General features: G+C 37.2%; 1 protein-coding gene across 1 annotated transcript in view; it reads left to right on the top strand.

Moving 5' to 3' along the window:
- EYS (eyes shut homolog) overlaps positions 1-15,630 on the top strand; it is a 940,845-nt gene that overhangs the window by 392,272 nt on the left and 532,943 nt on the right. Inside the window, exon 21 of the mRNA XM_049818234.1 lies at positions 965-1,086. Coding sequence (XP_049674191.1) covers positions 965-1,086 — 122 coding nt within the window. The remainder of the gene's footprint in view (positions 1-964; positions 1,087-15,630) is intronic.

Genomic DNA, 15,630 nt, shown 5'->3' with positions numbered 1-15,630 from the left:
TGCAGTAAAGTTCTTCACGCTCACAAAGTGCCAGATCTTTTGTGGACAGCTTGTCTTTTTGGTGCCTCTGGACTTGAGTTGTATCATGTGGACATCTCAGTTCTTCTGCACTACGTGCACTGGCTGCAGAAAGCTGGAATCCTGAGGAAGCTAGGAAGTCTTAGCAGATGAATAACGCTCCTTGTCTGAAGGACTTAAAGCATTTAATGAATACAATAGCAGCTACGTGTACAGACACAGTGGCAGAATAAATTCCATGGTAAACCTCAGCGATAATGAAGAATCCAGAGACCTCTCTGAGGTTAGAATAAATGCAGGCCTGCAAGAAGTGCAATTATTGCTGTCACGAGCTCCTTATATGGATGTAGCATTCTAAAGATTCCTGTCCGTCTGGATCATTAATGTTGAAAAACAGAGAGGATTCTTATAATTAGCATGGTAAGATTAAAATGAAGCATGGAAATACATCATAGGTTGAGCTCCAAATTCAACTCAAGCAAGTTTTCTTATAATATAGTAGTATAATATGAGGTGTTCCTTACTAAAAAAAATCCTCAATAAACCAAACAACGTTTAACTGCCCCATCTCATTTAGGCACAACATCAAAGATAAAATCTTATGTACTTTGTGTACAGTTTTGTGATGGAAAATTACTCATTAGCTTATAAGATGCCATGATTTTTTCAGAAGCTAGTAATGGGTCATTGATTTTTAATTCTTATATCAAAATATTTGAATTGTTTAAGTAAAATGCAGCACATAAATCTGCTTTCATATTAAAAAAGGTGGTTTGAGATATTGCATTTCATTTTTTTCAGTTTTTTTTAACATGAACACACCTTTTAGGTAAGACCAGTCTAAATCTCTTCCAGATAGCAGTCATAACTGTAACATACTTAATTTTACTACATTCGGTTCTTCTTCTAAAACACTCTTAATACTAAAATACTCTCTCTGTTACAGTTGTCAATGGCTTCTATTGTTTGTGCAACCCAGGATATGCAGGACTGAAATGTGATCAGGACATTGATGACTGCATAATCAATGCTTGTGAACACAATTCTACGTGCGTTGACCTACATCTGGTTAGTAGAGAATATTTTTTAATTAAAATGATTGCTAAGTTTTCGTCTGAAATCTAAAGCAATACTATTGTGAGTTCTAAACCTCCGCTTAATCCATACACCTGTCAAGAGTTTTATAATCGTGCTTTCCAGCCATTGTTTTTTTCTTTATTTGTAATGATATGGGCAGTGGGAAAGAGGAATGCTTTTATCATTTTAAAGCCGTTATTGAGTCAACATGGTATTTGGGGAATTCAAAAGGAGCAGAATATTTTCAACTACGTGTGTTTATGGCCTCATTATAAGTGACAGGAATACTCATTTACACCTATGACATTGGCTTCAAAGGGGCTTAAAAAGTATCTTACCCCCCAAAATTGCTTTATTTTAAGTACTTCAGCACTTATTTTCAAAATTCTTCAGCTATATTAGTTCCTGACACATGAAAAGTATTAAAAATAACTTCTTTCTTCTCAGAAATAAAAGCATTCTATCAACTGATCCCTTCATGGGAGGAGAAGAGGAGAAAGACATTCACATTGTGTAAACTTTGGCACCAGAGGTGGCCCACGTTCTGTGTCACACCCTCCAGGAATCTGTCAGGAATGTATTTGTTGTCAATGTACTCAATAGGGACACTGAGACCATACAGTATAAATACTGCCCTTAAGAAACATTCAGACTTTCAGAGAAATTGGGGGTGGTTAAAAAACAATGAAAGAAAGGTTGGCTATTTTTTCCTTCTTCTAGTTTATCCCAGCATGTTTGTGAGAATATTAAATTAATAAAATGTTAAAGCAAGGTGTAGAATTCAGATTAATATTAGATGCCTAAATGTAGGTGTCTGTATGTGGTATGAGCTAAGAATCTAGGCACCCACAAAGATGCTAGAAACCTTGCTGATGCAGTCAGCAGAACCCAGAGAGAAAGTCATCTGCCCATCTTGCAGATGTCCACTTTGGGTGAACTGAACAACCTGGTTGTACTGGGCGTGCGTGGCAAGGTTTTGGTAGCTGGGGGGGGCTACAAGGGTGGCTTCTGTAAGAAGCTGCTGGAAGCTTCCCCCATGTCCGACAGAGGCAATGCCAGCCGGCTTCAAGACGGACCCACCGCCAGCCAAGCCAAGCCCGTCAGCAATGGTGGTAGCGCCTCTGTGAGAACAGATTTAAGAAGAGGAAAAAGTTGCTGCACAACAGAAACTGCAGCTGGAGAGAGGAGTGAGAAGCTGTGAGAGCCCCAGCCCTGCAGCCCCCCAGGTCGGTGCAGCAGGAGGGCAGGAGGTGCTCCAGGCGCCGGAGCAGAGATTCCCCTGCAGCCCGTGGGGATGAAGACCACGGTGAGGCAGGCTGTCCCCCTGCAGCCCAGGGAGGTCCACGGGGGAGCAGATCTCCACCTGCAGCCCGGGGAGAGAGGACCCCACGCCAGAGCAGGGGGATGTGCCTGAAGATGGCCGTGATTCCATGGGGAAGCCCACGTTGGAGCAGGTTTTCTGGCAGGACTTGTGACCCGGCGGGGGACCCACGCTGGAGCAGTCTGTGCCTGAAGGACTGCAGCCCACCTTGGAGAAGTTCATGAAGGACTTTCTCCTTTGGGAGGGACCCCACGCTGGAGCAGAGGATGAGTGCAGAGTCCTCCTCCCCCTGAGGAGGAAGGAGCAGCAGAGACAAGGCATGACGGACTGACCCCAGCCCCCATTCACTGTTCCCCTGCACTGCTGAGGGGAGGAGGTAGAGAGAACCAGGAGTGGAGTTGAGGCAGGAAGAAGGGAGGGGTGGGGGGAAGGTGTATTTTTCAAGATTTGGTTTTATTTCTCATTACCCTACTCTGATTTGATTGATAATAAATCAAGGTAGTTTTCCCCAAGTTGAGTCTGTTTTGCCTGTGATGCTAATAGGTGAATGATCTCTCCCTGTCCTTATCTCGATCCATGAGCCTTTCATTATATTTTCTCTCTCCTGTCCAGCTGAAGAGGGGAGTGATAGAGCGGCTTTGGTGGGCACCTGGTGTCAAGCCACCACTCTTGTAGGTACCACTGACTGTATAGCTAGGCTGCATTAGTGCTGAAGCAGACACACGTGTTTAGGTGTCTGCATTTCCAGCTGAACTGCATCCCAGAATCACAGAGGTATGTGAGGGATGTGTGGGTTTCTGGGGTTTTGTTTGTTTGGGGTTTTGTTGTTTTGCCTTTTTTTTTTTCTTTTTTTCTTTTTTAGTACATATAGAAAGAAATAGCACTTCTGACAAATCCTGGTGGTAACCCACAGCTATCACTATTTCCTAAACTTGAACAGAAGTTACATGCTTCAAGAGAATTTTCTCAGATCCTCTACTCTGATTTCCAGAGTTGTTTCTTCTTTTCACAGTTAGAACACTTTATGTATTGTATAAATTTTTTTGTAAATATGCTTCAAGAACTAGTAAACACCTTGGACAAAATTAAATGCATGATATGGAGACCACAGAGCTTGTGACACTTTTGTTCTTGTCTTTGGATGCTATTGCAAATGCGTATTTCTTTACCAGTAGACAGCAATTAATATTTCAAGCTTTCTTACTGGACACATAATCCCATCTCAAAATCAGGTTAGAGAGCATTCCAGAAATAAATTTTATGTTCACAAGGCATGTACTGTCCTATTCTCCATGAGATTGTGTTGTATATGTAGACATTCCAGGTATTATTCCTAATTGCAGCTGATGCTTTAACTGAGCGTCATGAAATGGAGCTGTATATGCAAAAGTTTAAACAACCACCTTCCCCCCCCAAAAAGATAACAGAAATGGACAAAATTATAAATATAGATATAAAATAAACATATCATTCCATCAAGAATGTCTGCTAAGCTTCACTGAATGAATTGTAATATTGATCCAGGGGGACTTTTTAATTTGGGCAAAATTAAACCTGACAAAGAATGGTAGCTCACTGCAATTTTTAACACTGTTTTAGAATTTTGTTCATATGCCTTTCATGCTTTTGTTTGTTGATTCATTTGTGTTTGTTTTTGTCCTGCAGTAGTGATACATTTCTCACCTTCTTTGTCACAGACCTATGCCATTTTGTTTTAAATGGACTGTGACACAGCAAATCCGTGAGATCCGTGCAGACTCACTATTTCAGAGAAAGCCTGACATTAAAAAAATCTTACGTATGTGGATTCACAAAATAAATACTGTAGGAACTTAATGGCAAGCTGTCATTTTAGACCTGGAATTTGATCTTTTTCAGACCTCAGTGGCTTTCTCAATATAGTTCACCTATGTTTTCAACATTACAGTAAGCATTCATACTAAAGTGTTCATTTTGATGTTAGTTAATGCACAGAAAAAAACCTTCAGTATTTGTTTCATTATAAGACTGTTCATTGGCATTTTTGAGAGTAATATAATTTTGTGCTCAAAAAAAAGGAAAATGAATACAGAATGGGCTCTGCTAAATTGAGAAGTTAGTATCATATTTTTAAGACAATAAAGAGTGAATTGCTAGTAGTTTTATTTTGCTATAGCAATAATAATGCATTGCTATTCAATATTTATACTTTCTTCTTCTCTGTTCTTCTCTATAGTATATTTACTTAAACTAAAATTTCTGATATAAGTTTCTGAAATAACTTTCATGTGAATCATCTTTTAAGTTGAATCCAGAAAGGGACATAAAGACTCGCTCATGAAGTGATTGCATTATTCAGTTTATATGCGACTATATTATTCCACATAGAATGTCCTTCTTATTGTATTCAGTGTCAGAGAGTACTGAATTTCTCCCACATCAAATGATGCCATTTTATACACCAAGTTTCCTGAGCAGATGCAAAGAGGATTAATGAATTAACATATATTCATAAAAATGGAAGAAGACCCATTCCCTCTTCTTCTTCAGACAAAGCAGCTGTAAAAACCCCAGATATTAAGATAACAATCCCCTAGAGAATGAATTTTTAACATTTAAAGGGTCTCCTCCTCCTCCTCTAAAAGGTAATAAACTGGGGGATGGGGAGCAACTGAGGCATAATCAAGGAAGACTTAAAAACAGATGGAGATCTCAGGAGTTTCATAATTTCTCCATCAAACACAATTTTCTTCCAAAGATATATTACAGTAGCCTTATTATACAAGTCAAGGACCAAAGATCTTAATGTGAGAAAGAATTCCAATATACACTCTGATTGCAACATATACTTCACAGCCTTTACCTTGGCTCTCCAGGCGGTAGATGGCATTAAGCAATCGGACCGTGGGATGGGGTCAGGATAGGTGAAGTACACAGCTGAATGACACAACTATGTCAGCTTAAGGAGGCTCCGATTTTCCACTGCACCTGAGAATTCCAGTCACCCGAGAGCTATTGTATACCAGCACAAGCTACTGACAGTCATACTAGAACCTCTCTAATATGGCTCAGAAATAACCCCTGGCCTAATAGAAGTTCCATTCTGCAGTCCAACAGCTCAAATACCTCTGATGCATTTTTCTGTGTCAAAGCGAGACAATTAGCATTGCCAGAATGACACTTGCAATATGTATTCTTCCTCTTTGGTGTTGGTAATGTGGTATGATATAGAGCCTTAAAACTAGATAACCATGTTATCTTAACAATGCATCAGCAAAAATAGGCACCAAAAATGACACTCGTGAGATGAGTTGACCCCAGCTGTCAGCTAAGCACCATGTAGCCGCTCACTCACTCTGTCCTCTCCATGGGATGAGGGAGAGAAATCTCAGATTTACATGCATGTAGAAATAATTCAATTGCTCAGTCAAACTGATAGATCAGAATAATAGAATGAGAGAAGTATGTGCATGGTTGAAAGCCTGTAGTGTTGTCACTGCAAAAGGAAGAGGTGCAGTCCACCGTAATTGAGGAAAAGAAAATGGGTGAAGCTTTCTGCATTCACTGTATAAGTAAAGAATAAAAATAGAATAAAACTGAAAAATATAATCAGTGAAATATTTTACAAAAAAAGCTACTAAACAGTAAGTGAAAAAAAAAAGAATTGGATTATTAGCTTCTGGCTGTGCTTATGGTTACCAGGAGTAATTTGCAATTTCTTGTAAAAAAAAGTTAAAATAATTAATTCAAAGTATTGTATAAAGTTGAGATATTGTCCCTAATAATTTTTATAAGATCAGATGGAGCATATAGTCTATATAATGTAAAAAATTATTTTGCGGTATTTGCATTAAAAAAAAAAAAGGTCACAGTAGCTTCACAGCAGCTCTGACTTCACTTTTTGCTTGTACTGTTCTGTATGTCAGAATATAATGCAAATCCTGTCACTTTAGTGTATAGGATATCCATGCAGCAAATTGTAATAGATGTTTCTTCAGAGCTTTGTTTCTGGAAGCTATTATTTCTGTGTACTTACCACATAGTAAATTAAAAAATATAAACTGTAGGTAAAGTTATAGTTGTATAATAGTGCTTCTACTGCTATCGCATATCCTCCTTATGGTTAACTCTCTGTCACTACTTGATGTAAACCACAATTATTTCCCTCTCAATAAAATGTAATGTTACGGATATAAGATCCCCAATATAGCAACAGAAGATACTGTCAATTCAGACCTAAAGAAGCAATGATTACTTGTTCAGTTTCTGTTTATAAAAAGTGGCAGAAAAAAAAGGACTCATAACAAGGTGAAATTCAGTAATTCAGGTCCTTTAGGAACTTACATTTTGGTTGCAGGGAAGGTTTATGTGAAGGATGGAGAGAGAATACTATTAATTTATTCCCCTCCCCTGACACCCCACCCCCCCACCCCCCCCACCCCCCAAAAAATATTCAGAATTGACAGACCGGAGGTCTATTGTACAGATCATATTTCAAGAGCATAACCCGCAAGTAGGTTAGCTCATTACATAAATTGTGAAAGGAGGATTAATTGGAAGGAACTGTGGAATTGAGAACTAAAGTACGAAGTAGTAGTTAACTGTTAACAGTTTACATTACCCAAAAAGAAATTAGTCAGGTGTTTGGACTAACCTAAGATAATTTCCTAAATTTGTTATCTGCTCTTAATTTCCATTTAAAACAGAATCTCCTGTACTTCTGCTAAATAGGGAGAAGGAGAAAAGTAATGTCCAAAACTTATAATTTATTTTAGAACATCCAGAGATGCTGAAGGTATGATGAAGTAACGGAGCTTCAGGAGGCTCTTCCTCCTAGCTGATGATAGCAGGTGGTCTGACACTTGAAGTGAGAATAAAGACTAGATGCGTCTGCATCAATGACAAATTTCCAGATTTCTGGGGGAGTGGAAATTCTCTAAGGTCTCAATAAAGCAGACAAGCTCTGCCACTGAATTTGGTCTAAAACAGTACCTCGGTTTAACTAAAGGTCAGACCACATACCACGAGTGGCATACAGCATATAACAAGCAATAAGCTCTTAACAGTTCCCAGGTCACATAAATTCAAGTTGAATTGTACGCAACTTAAACTTATGCATTGACTTCACTGAGAGAATCCATGTGCTGAAATTGTGAATGTGCTGTCTGACAAATCAGTTTCAGATTACCAATTACACATCCCAGAAAAGAGCTATACAGCAGCTGGAGTTCACTTAAGAAACCAGCAACCGCAGCAGTACTTCTGCAAAGTACTCCTGCTAGTACAACTCACTGTGCTGCCCTGAAGATTTGGCTTGCCATCCCTGATATATTTCATCTTCCACCTATATTTAGTTAAAAAAATGAACAGCGTCTTCATAGTCCTTCAATTAAAAGTTTTTTTGAAGAAGACCTGGTGAAATAACTCCCTTGTCTGCCTTGTACTACAGAGCTAGTGGATATAGCAGTACACAGACTGAAAACGTAGTCATTATGGGGTGTACTCCTTTATGCTCTAATAAGTCCAGTTGAGTCAAAGACATTGGAATGCACAAAATTAACTATTGATTTACTGACTTAGGATAATATCCTTCATATTGATCTGTGGAATTATACATTGCTTGCATAAACTGTGATTATGATGTCTTATGCCTTACTAATCTAATTGGAAGTTGAAGTCAGCAAACAAGCATCAACTTCATTTATTTGTTTTATTTATTACCTTATTTTTAAATGCTTTAATTTGTTTTTTTTGAAAGAAATTGCAGACATATGTGTCAGTACATACAGTAGGAGTGAAAGCCTTCTATTGTCTTTTTCATAAACTGAATTTGAAATACTCTACAGAATTGCATAAAACTGTTACAAAGTGGAGATAAGGGAGATTAAGAGGAAGTTAAAGATGGGCTTTCCAATGAGACTTGTGAACAGATGGCAAATCAATTTGATAAAGATACAGAAAGGTGGTCCCAGATGGTGTGCTGTAAGTTCTGCCAGCAGTGAGGAGGCTGGTCAGAGAAAATCAGCGGCAGCAGGGAAAGAAGTGAAGAACTTAACAACATAAAGAACAGGGTGGAGAACTGTAGCCTGTTTGTGGAAAGCATAACCGTAAATTCAATTTTTGCATTATATAGAGACTAACATTTTGTTTGAGGCGGGTTATGAAGCGTTTGTACCTTCAAAAGCATTAAAAGACTGGCAGTGGTACTATAGAGACTTGGGACTACAGAGACTTCATTGACTCATGAGGAAGAGAATTCCACATAAGAGGACTTAGCTGTGGAGAAGTGGACACAGTAAATTGCCTGTATTTAGTAGATTTATAGAGCAGAAGGTGATGGAAGGGTATGGGTCCACAAGGAAATTACTCTGAAATAAGCTAAATGGTGAAATTTATAGGTCATCAACCAGTCTTTGAAAACTACCCACATATATGTCTTTACCATACAGCACACGAGAATTAAGATGAAATTTATTTTTCAGTAAAAGGATGACGAACTAATCCATTTACTGTGGGATAAGTCTAAGCATCAAGACAATTACTGAAAAGAAGCTCTCAGACTGTAATTTCACACCCCAGTTTTTATTGCAGTAAGTCATTGTCTCTAAAGTCAAGCCAGATGATTCTGGGTAGGAATTTTTAAGCCTCATCTACACCCTGTTCTGAGAACAGCATTGCTCATTTTCTCATTATGTATTTTTTTGACAATTGTCATCAAAGAAGCTAAGTACCTTGCAAATATTTACTTTTTAATTTAAAACACAGCTCCTATTGGCTTCAGTTGCATGTGTTGTGTGTTCGGCAATTCTGGAAATCACACCTTAAGCTGAAAATTCAGAAAGAAAGTAAAGAAGGAACTAATTTCTACCTATAAAAAGATACTTGCTAGGCTAAATCAACTTCAGCTAAAGTATGATTTATTTTAGTTTCCTTAGGGCAACATTCAACTGAAACCATAAAACTAATTCTTCTTTTCTGGTTTGCTTCTTTATTCTAAGTACAAGTGAAGAGAAACAAGCATATTTCCCTTCACTGCACATCTAGAGCAGACCAGTGTCCTCATGCTCTCTTGTGCACTGAATGAAGTGATGGAGGATTATTTAATCCATGTAGGTAAAGACTCGTTTATGGTATCTAGGTGGAGAGAGGCTAAAACTAATGAATCATATAAAAACTTAATTCTGGCATTTCCTAAGGTTTGAGTGTATACTATTTTGCAACTCCTGCTTTTTACTTTTAGCATACATTTTTATAGAAAATAAATGTAATGGAGCCAAATCACTATATGGATGGGTTTTGGTAGGGAAATAATTTTCTGTCATCCATATAGTAGATGTTTTTAATTCTTAAATGTGAGCAGATGCTACATGTATTTGCAGTAGTTTCTGAAAAGGACTCAGCCCTAGCCTTGCTCTGCTCTCACTGTAGCTGACAGAAAAATTGTTGACTTCAGAGCTCCACCAGCCAAGTATATTCTAATTCCAGGGTCAGCTTTTGCGTAGTGGCAGACACTTGATGTATATTACCCCTTGCCAAGCAAATCTTTTACCTTCTTTACACAGAAAAAAAAAGAAAAAAGAAAAGAGTCCAGAATATTATCCATAGATTATCTTCTTCCCAAGTACAGTGTTAGAGGAGAAAAAAATCTAGGATTTAAAATACCTCTGAACCCAGGTTTGCTTATCTCTTAATCTATTTCCCACAAAATATTCCTATTTACGAAAATGGACTCCATCTGCTTTCTCTTTTTATGAAAGAAGAGATGTTACCCAAGGATACCAGGTTTCCACTGTAAGCAAATTTGCTTACATTATCAACACTTCTCCGAGAACTTCATAAAGGGAAAAGCATCTGATGCTTAATTTTAGAGACACGGCTGGGTGCTGTTATAATAAACTGATAATCAAACATCAAACACAATCAAGTCTTCTGATAACCCTTCCCTGGCAATATAATTCGTTGATCCTGTACTACCAGCTGTGCCAATTACTGTACCATGGTCAGCAGGGAGTTTGCTATCTGGGCACCCTGAAAGCAGCTGACTATTCTCTTTCTGAGCTTAAGAACCCTATTAGATTTATCAACACCTTGGTGCCCTTAGGCTACTTGTCTCGTGATCTTTTGATCATTGTTTTTGGTTGACTTTTTCAGAGATCATATCCAGGCTTTAGACATAGTGTTGTCCATTTTCAGTACAACATTGGTTCAAAATAGAATCTTTTATACTGAAAATTGTATGCTCTAAAGCAAAGAACTGAGGTGGTAGTAAGAGGGAAAATATCAAAATGACTGTACAGCCAGATACTTTTCCAGTTCCAAAGGATTGGTTTAGATAGGCAAAGCAAATGCAGCTCTGTTTGCAGAGTGAATTAAAAGGGACAGACGCTAGTGTTTCAATAGTAGAAAAGAATAAAAATAGAAACAAAATATTCTTCATAAATGTCCTTTAAGTTGTATAAAAGTATTTACTTCGGAGTCTATATTTGAGAGAAAGTATATTTATAAGCATAGGGCTGGACTGTCATATTTGCAAGTGTGTGTTTCTAGGAATGCTCCCATTGACTTCAGAAGGTTTCCATAGGAAACAAGAACCAGTATTATTTCTCAGATCCTGAGAACACCCAACCCTTTGTGTTGCTCTATTGGACAGTTATGCCATAAAGACAAATTCCCCCTGAAGCTGCAAAGATCCTTTCATGCTACATTCATTTCACTTCACATAGTCTTGCAAGCCTTACAGTATTTTCACTCTGAAAAGAAATTCTGCACAGGTGAAACAAAACTATTTTCTCCATGTAGTAGGAAGGGTTTTCTCTTCTGTTTAAAGAATATGAAATAGTTTTGTACCTGACTCAAACTCTTTGCATTTCTAGAGAAAGTTTGGAAGTTACTTCTAGTCCATTAAGTATAGATTAGAATATGGCATCTCTTCTGTAACAAAGTAAGTTCTGAAGGAATAAAGAACAGCTTTTTCTTCCTGTTTGTATAATAAAATGTGAAATATTTCACATGAAGTATGTAGAACTGCTAACTTATCTACTTATGTTTGTCATCCACAGACTAGCAGGTCATTTGCTAATTTTAGTGGGTGTCTCTAGCTGGTAACCTCTACTTAGAACTAGCTTCAGGCTTGCGAAAACTACTTGGCACTTGGCATGGAATCTAGCCCAGAGAAAGAATGGTTACCCTGGTTTTTTTGGTTACTTGCAAGTTCTGTGATCTGTCCTCCTTTAGATTTTAAAATTCTGTTTGAGGGATCTGACTGAAAAACTGCGAGTGAAGAGCCAAGTTTCTGGCATCCTTTTACCTTGACTAAGTGGTTGTAAAGGCATACAAGAATGGGCACTAACAGATAGTGCTGCATGTGAGACTTGATGTGAGACTTTTTTTATGGCTGAGTACCTACCTAGAGTAACATGTGTATGGAAAGCACATCTGGAAGAACTGTACTTACTAGTACTTACTAGAGGATGCTACCATTCTTTTTCTTCACAAATGATATTTTTTACATTGTTTAAAAGCTCTTAGTAAAAAAACAATTTCTGCGGAATCTCACTAGAAGACCTTTCTCAATTCCATTATATTGTTGTAATCTCATTAGTGAGGACAGATTTTCATAGCAAGAAAACCCATACATTCTTAATATATATATTGAGCATAAATAATTTGAAACATTATTTATCAACAATAATAAACATTGACTTATAGCTATTATTGTGTTGCTGATTCATCTAACTTTATTTAAAGTCCTCACTAACTGGTTGTCATATGCAGATTTCACTGTATCACTGTTTACTGATATTTCTAAACCATCATATTGAATGATTAGCTTTTCTCCACGCTGGAAACCTTCTCTCTGTTTGCATACCCAGTTCTGACATACTGTATGCCATGTACCCAGTCAAAATCTGTGGTGAACTTTGTTGTGTTGACTGCCTCTGCCTTTCCCCTTGATCAAGATACTGTTTTACAGCACAGCACTTACATAAAAAGAGTATTGCCAGACCATGTGATAAACAGATGTTTTTACCAGATTAGATAAGATCTTTTTCTCAAGATATAATAATAAAATAAAATAATAAAGTAAAATAAAATAAAACAAATGCCTATCTGTTTAACCTGATTCAACAGTGGAGAATGCAATAACCTATTTATTAAGAAATATACTTTGTAGAATCCAGTTATCCAGAATTTTCACAGTCTGTCTGTGCAGACTTAAATTAATACATATAAACTACAAAGACCTTGTGGTGTTCAGTGTTGACAGCCAAGTAGATTAGATTCTCTTGTTGTTACATATTTCTATAGTTACACTCAGACTATGTTCTCACTGCCAGCCCTCTTTTGTTACAAAAAGCTATTCCACTAGCTGGAAATTTATTTCTCACAGTTTCAGGCTCCCTAAGTTCTCCTTAACTGATGAAAAGTATCCAAAGTTGGTCATGTGCCACACAGGCTGTAAAAGCTGTCACATTTGGGGGGAGGGCTAAAGGCATGGGGTAACTTAAGGGTTTTACAAGAGGTTAGTCTCACATATAGTCAGCTAACTGATTACTTCAATGTTACAAAGCCTATGCTGTAGTAAAAACATGTCAAAGTGCCTAGCTTGTTGATTGATGGACATGAAGAAGAAGGTTTTCTATCACATCAAAATAAAATATTCTGGAATATTTCTTATGAGTACTGCTTTCCACATGGACACTAATCACTGGCTAAGTCACACCACTGTATGTCACCTTTTAGCATAGAAAAAGGCTTTAAATTTAAAGCATAGAAATTGCTTTAATTAGACATAAAATTTCAAAGGTCTCAGGCTAGAGATAATGTTTCTTCCTGAAAAGGTGTGATCACAAGAGAGATTCTGGAAATACAACTGCTCAGATTAGCTTAACAGGCTTCTTTTAACACTGGGCGAACTGTTAAGAGTTCTCTGCTTTAGCTCACTAATGCAGAACAAATGCAAATCCAGCTTGTTTGCCTCACTGGGAAAAGGTCTTGCTCACAGTTCTGAATTTCATTGATAAGTGGTGGATTCAGCCTTAGCTAATTTGAGACCAACTCAATTTTCTTGCACCAAATTGCTCCGTGGACAAATGTTTGCCTGTTCACTTTTTTTTTCTTCTTCCTTCCGTGCCGTGTTTTCTTTAAAACAAATTATTTCTACTTGTTTCCATCTTGTACATCAAGAGTAAAAATGAACAAGAAAAAAAGCCCAAGTCCTTTGAAGTGTCCTGTAGTGTATGTTTACATTAGCATTTTAGTTTGTATTACAAGAACGCTGCTGAAGCAAATCTCACAGCTGTACCTACCTACTACATACAATTTGCATTGTGGAGAAGACTTGTATGATGCAAACAGGATTTCCCTTGGATGAAACTAAAGCAGAAAACGCTCTCTACGCATGCATATAATGGGCTCAAATCACTGATTTTCAGCCCGTGGGTTTAGATAAAAACTATTTCAAAGTAACACCCTCAGAACCCAGGTAGTGTGTATGTTGGGTCCTCAGTGCCAACAGTTTTCAGAGATTTGTTGCTATTACTGATTGCTAGTGTAGATGTAGCCATAGTCATTTGAAGTTTCATGAAAATACAGCACAATTCATCTAGCCTGGTTACATTATATTACATATTATTTGTTTTTAAATGTATACAATTTACATAAATTGTATGCCATGGAGGTTTTAGGAGATGTATGTTATGAGATAGATAGATAGATAGATAGATAGATAGATAGATAGATGCCAATACATTTATTTTGCCACTGATGTTGCTACAAAGTAAATTATGTCAGCCAGTCTAGCAATATTGTTTTACTCCATACATGCACAGCTTGTATCCACAAATATTGAAAATTGTGCTTGGAGCTAAGCCACGTGATTGCTGAAAACCTGTGTGAGTCTGCAATTTACCTCATGAACTCCATTTCTGCTAAAAGCTTTCTCTGAAAACAGTAGCGATGATTTCTTGCATACTAATATAGAAAGTTACTTCTGTCTTATATCTCTGAATTTATTTCACTCAGCCAGACAGAACAAAAAGATCCCATGGGTTCTCAAGACTAACGCTGCAACAATGAATTTCATTTGAATCCCTAAATAATATTTTTCTAATGTATTAGATTCAGTGATGATTCTATATTCTATAGCAAGCTCAGCAATGAGTGGAAAAAGAAAGGCAATAAATGCATATGGACTTCTGCTACATGACAGTAAACAAGAGCAAATAACGGAAAAGTCAGATGGAAGCCTTGGAATATTTCTGCTACACTGCAGTATCATATAAGCAAAAATATCAATATGTAATACAGAAAAAAAATGGAATTCCTTTAAAAATTAACTAACAGGGACCATAAGCAAGTCCTGCCAGGCAAATCTTATATTTTGCCAGATATAGTTTCAAAAAAAGTAAAGATGTGCCTTCAAATATTTTTAAATTAGCCCATATCTTGCAGTATTATTTATTTATTTATTCATTATAATTTGTCTCTTAGCCTATTTCTCTTATAACAGTGGAAAAGAGGGAGCTGAAGAAGACCTGACTATTTAGCATGTCCTATACTACACTTGGCACTGAGTTACTTGTCGTAAGAGCCAGTTGCTCTTATTTCTGTACCTTATCTATCCTCTTTCAGAGAAAACTGTTAAAACCAAAGTATATTAAAGATATACTCTAGTTGTATTTAATCTGTTTTATTTGGATAACATAAAAACCTGAGATATGCTGAGATATTGCCCAGAAAAAGTAATTTTCAAGATTAATTTCTAATAGCTTTTTCTTTTACAAAAGAACTGACTCTGATAGCATGAGGAAAACATTACATCTGTTCAGTGAGTAATCATAATAATTGATTTCCATAGGAGTATTAGGCAATTGTGAAAATAGATTACATCAGATTTGGTTTCAATTGAAATCAAAACTCTTGACCAAAATTTCCTTTCAAAATAATTGTGGCAGCCTCTCTTCTTATTTCCTGATTAGTCTCCCTTATCACTTCAAGTTCTGCCTTCATACTTGTTTTCCTCTGCCTTTTCGTGGTCCAGTGTAAGGGCGATTTGCAGCCCCATGCAGGGATACACTTGCACATACTCCCAGTCAGAACACGGAGTCTGCCAGCAGCTTTCTGAAGCAGTAATTATATGTGCATTTGCTTCTTTGAGGCATGCCACCAAGACTTTAAAAATATTGCATAAAAGCCTTCATATGTTTGTTTCAGTACTGCTTCAACACCAGCCA

The sequence above is a fragment of the Accipiter gentilis genome, chromosome 15 (genome assembly GCF_929443795.1).
Source record: "Accipiter gentilis chromosome 15, bAccGen1.1, whole genome shotgun sequence".
Taxonomy (NCBI): Eukaryota; Metazoa; Chordata; class Aves; order Accipitriformes; family Accipitridae; genus Astur; species Astur gentilis.
Note: the sequence above shows the minus strand (reverse complement) of the source record. Positions and strands in the feature narration are given on the sequence as shown.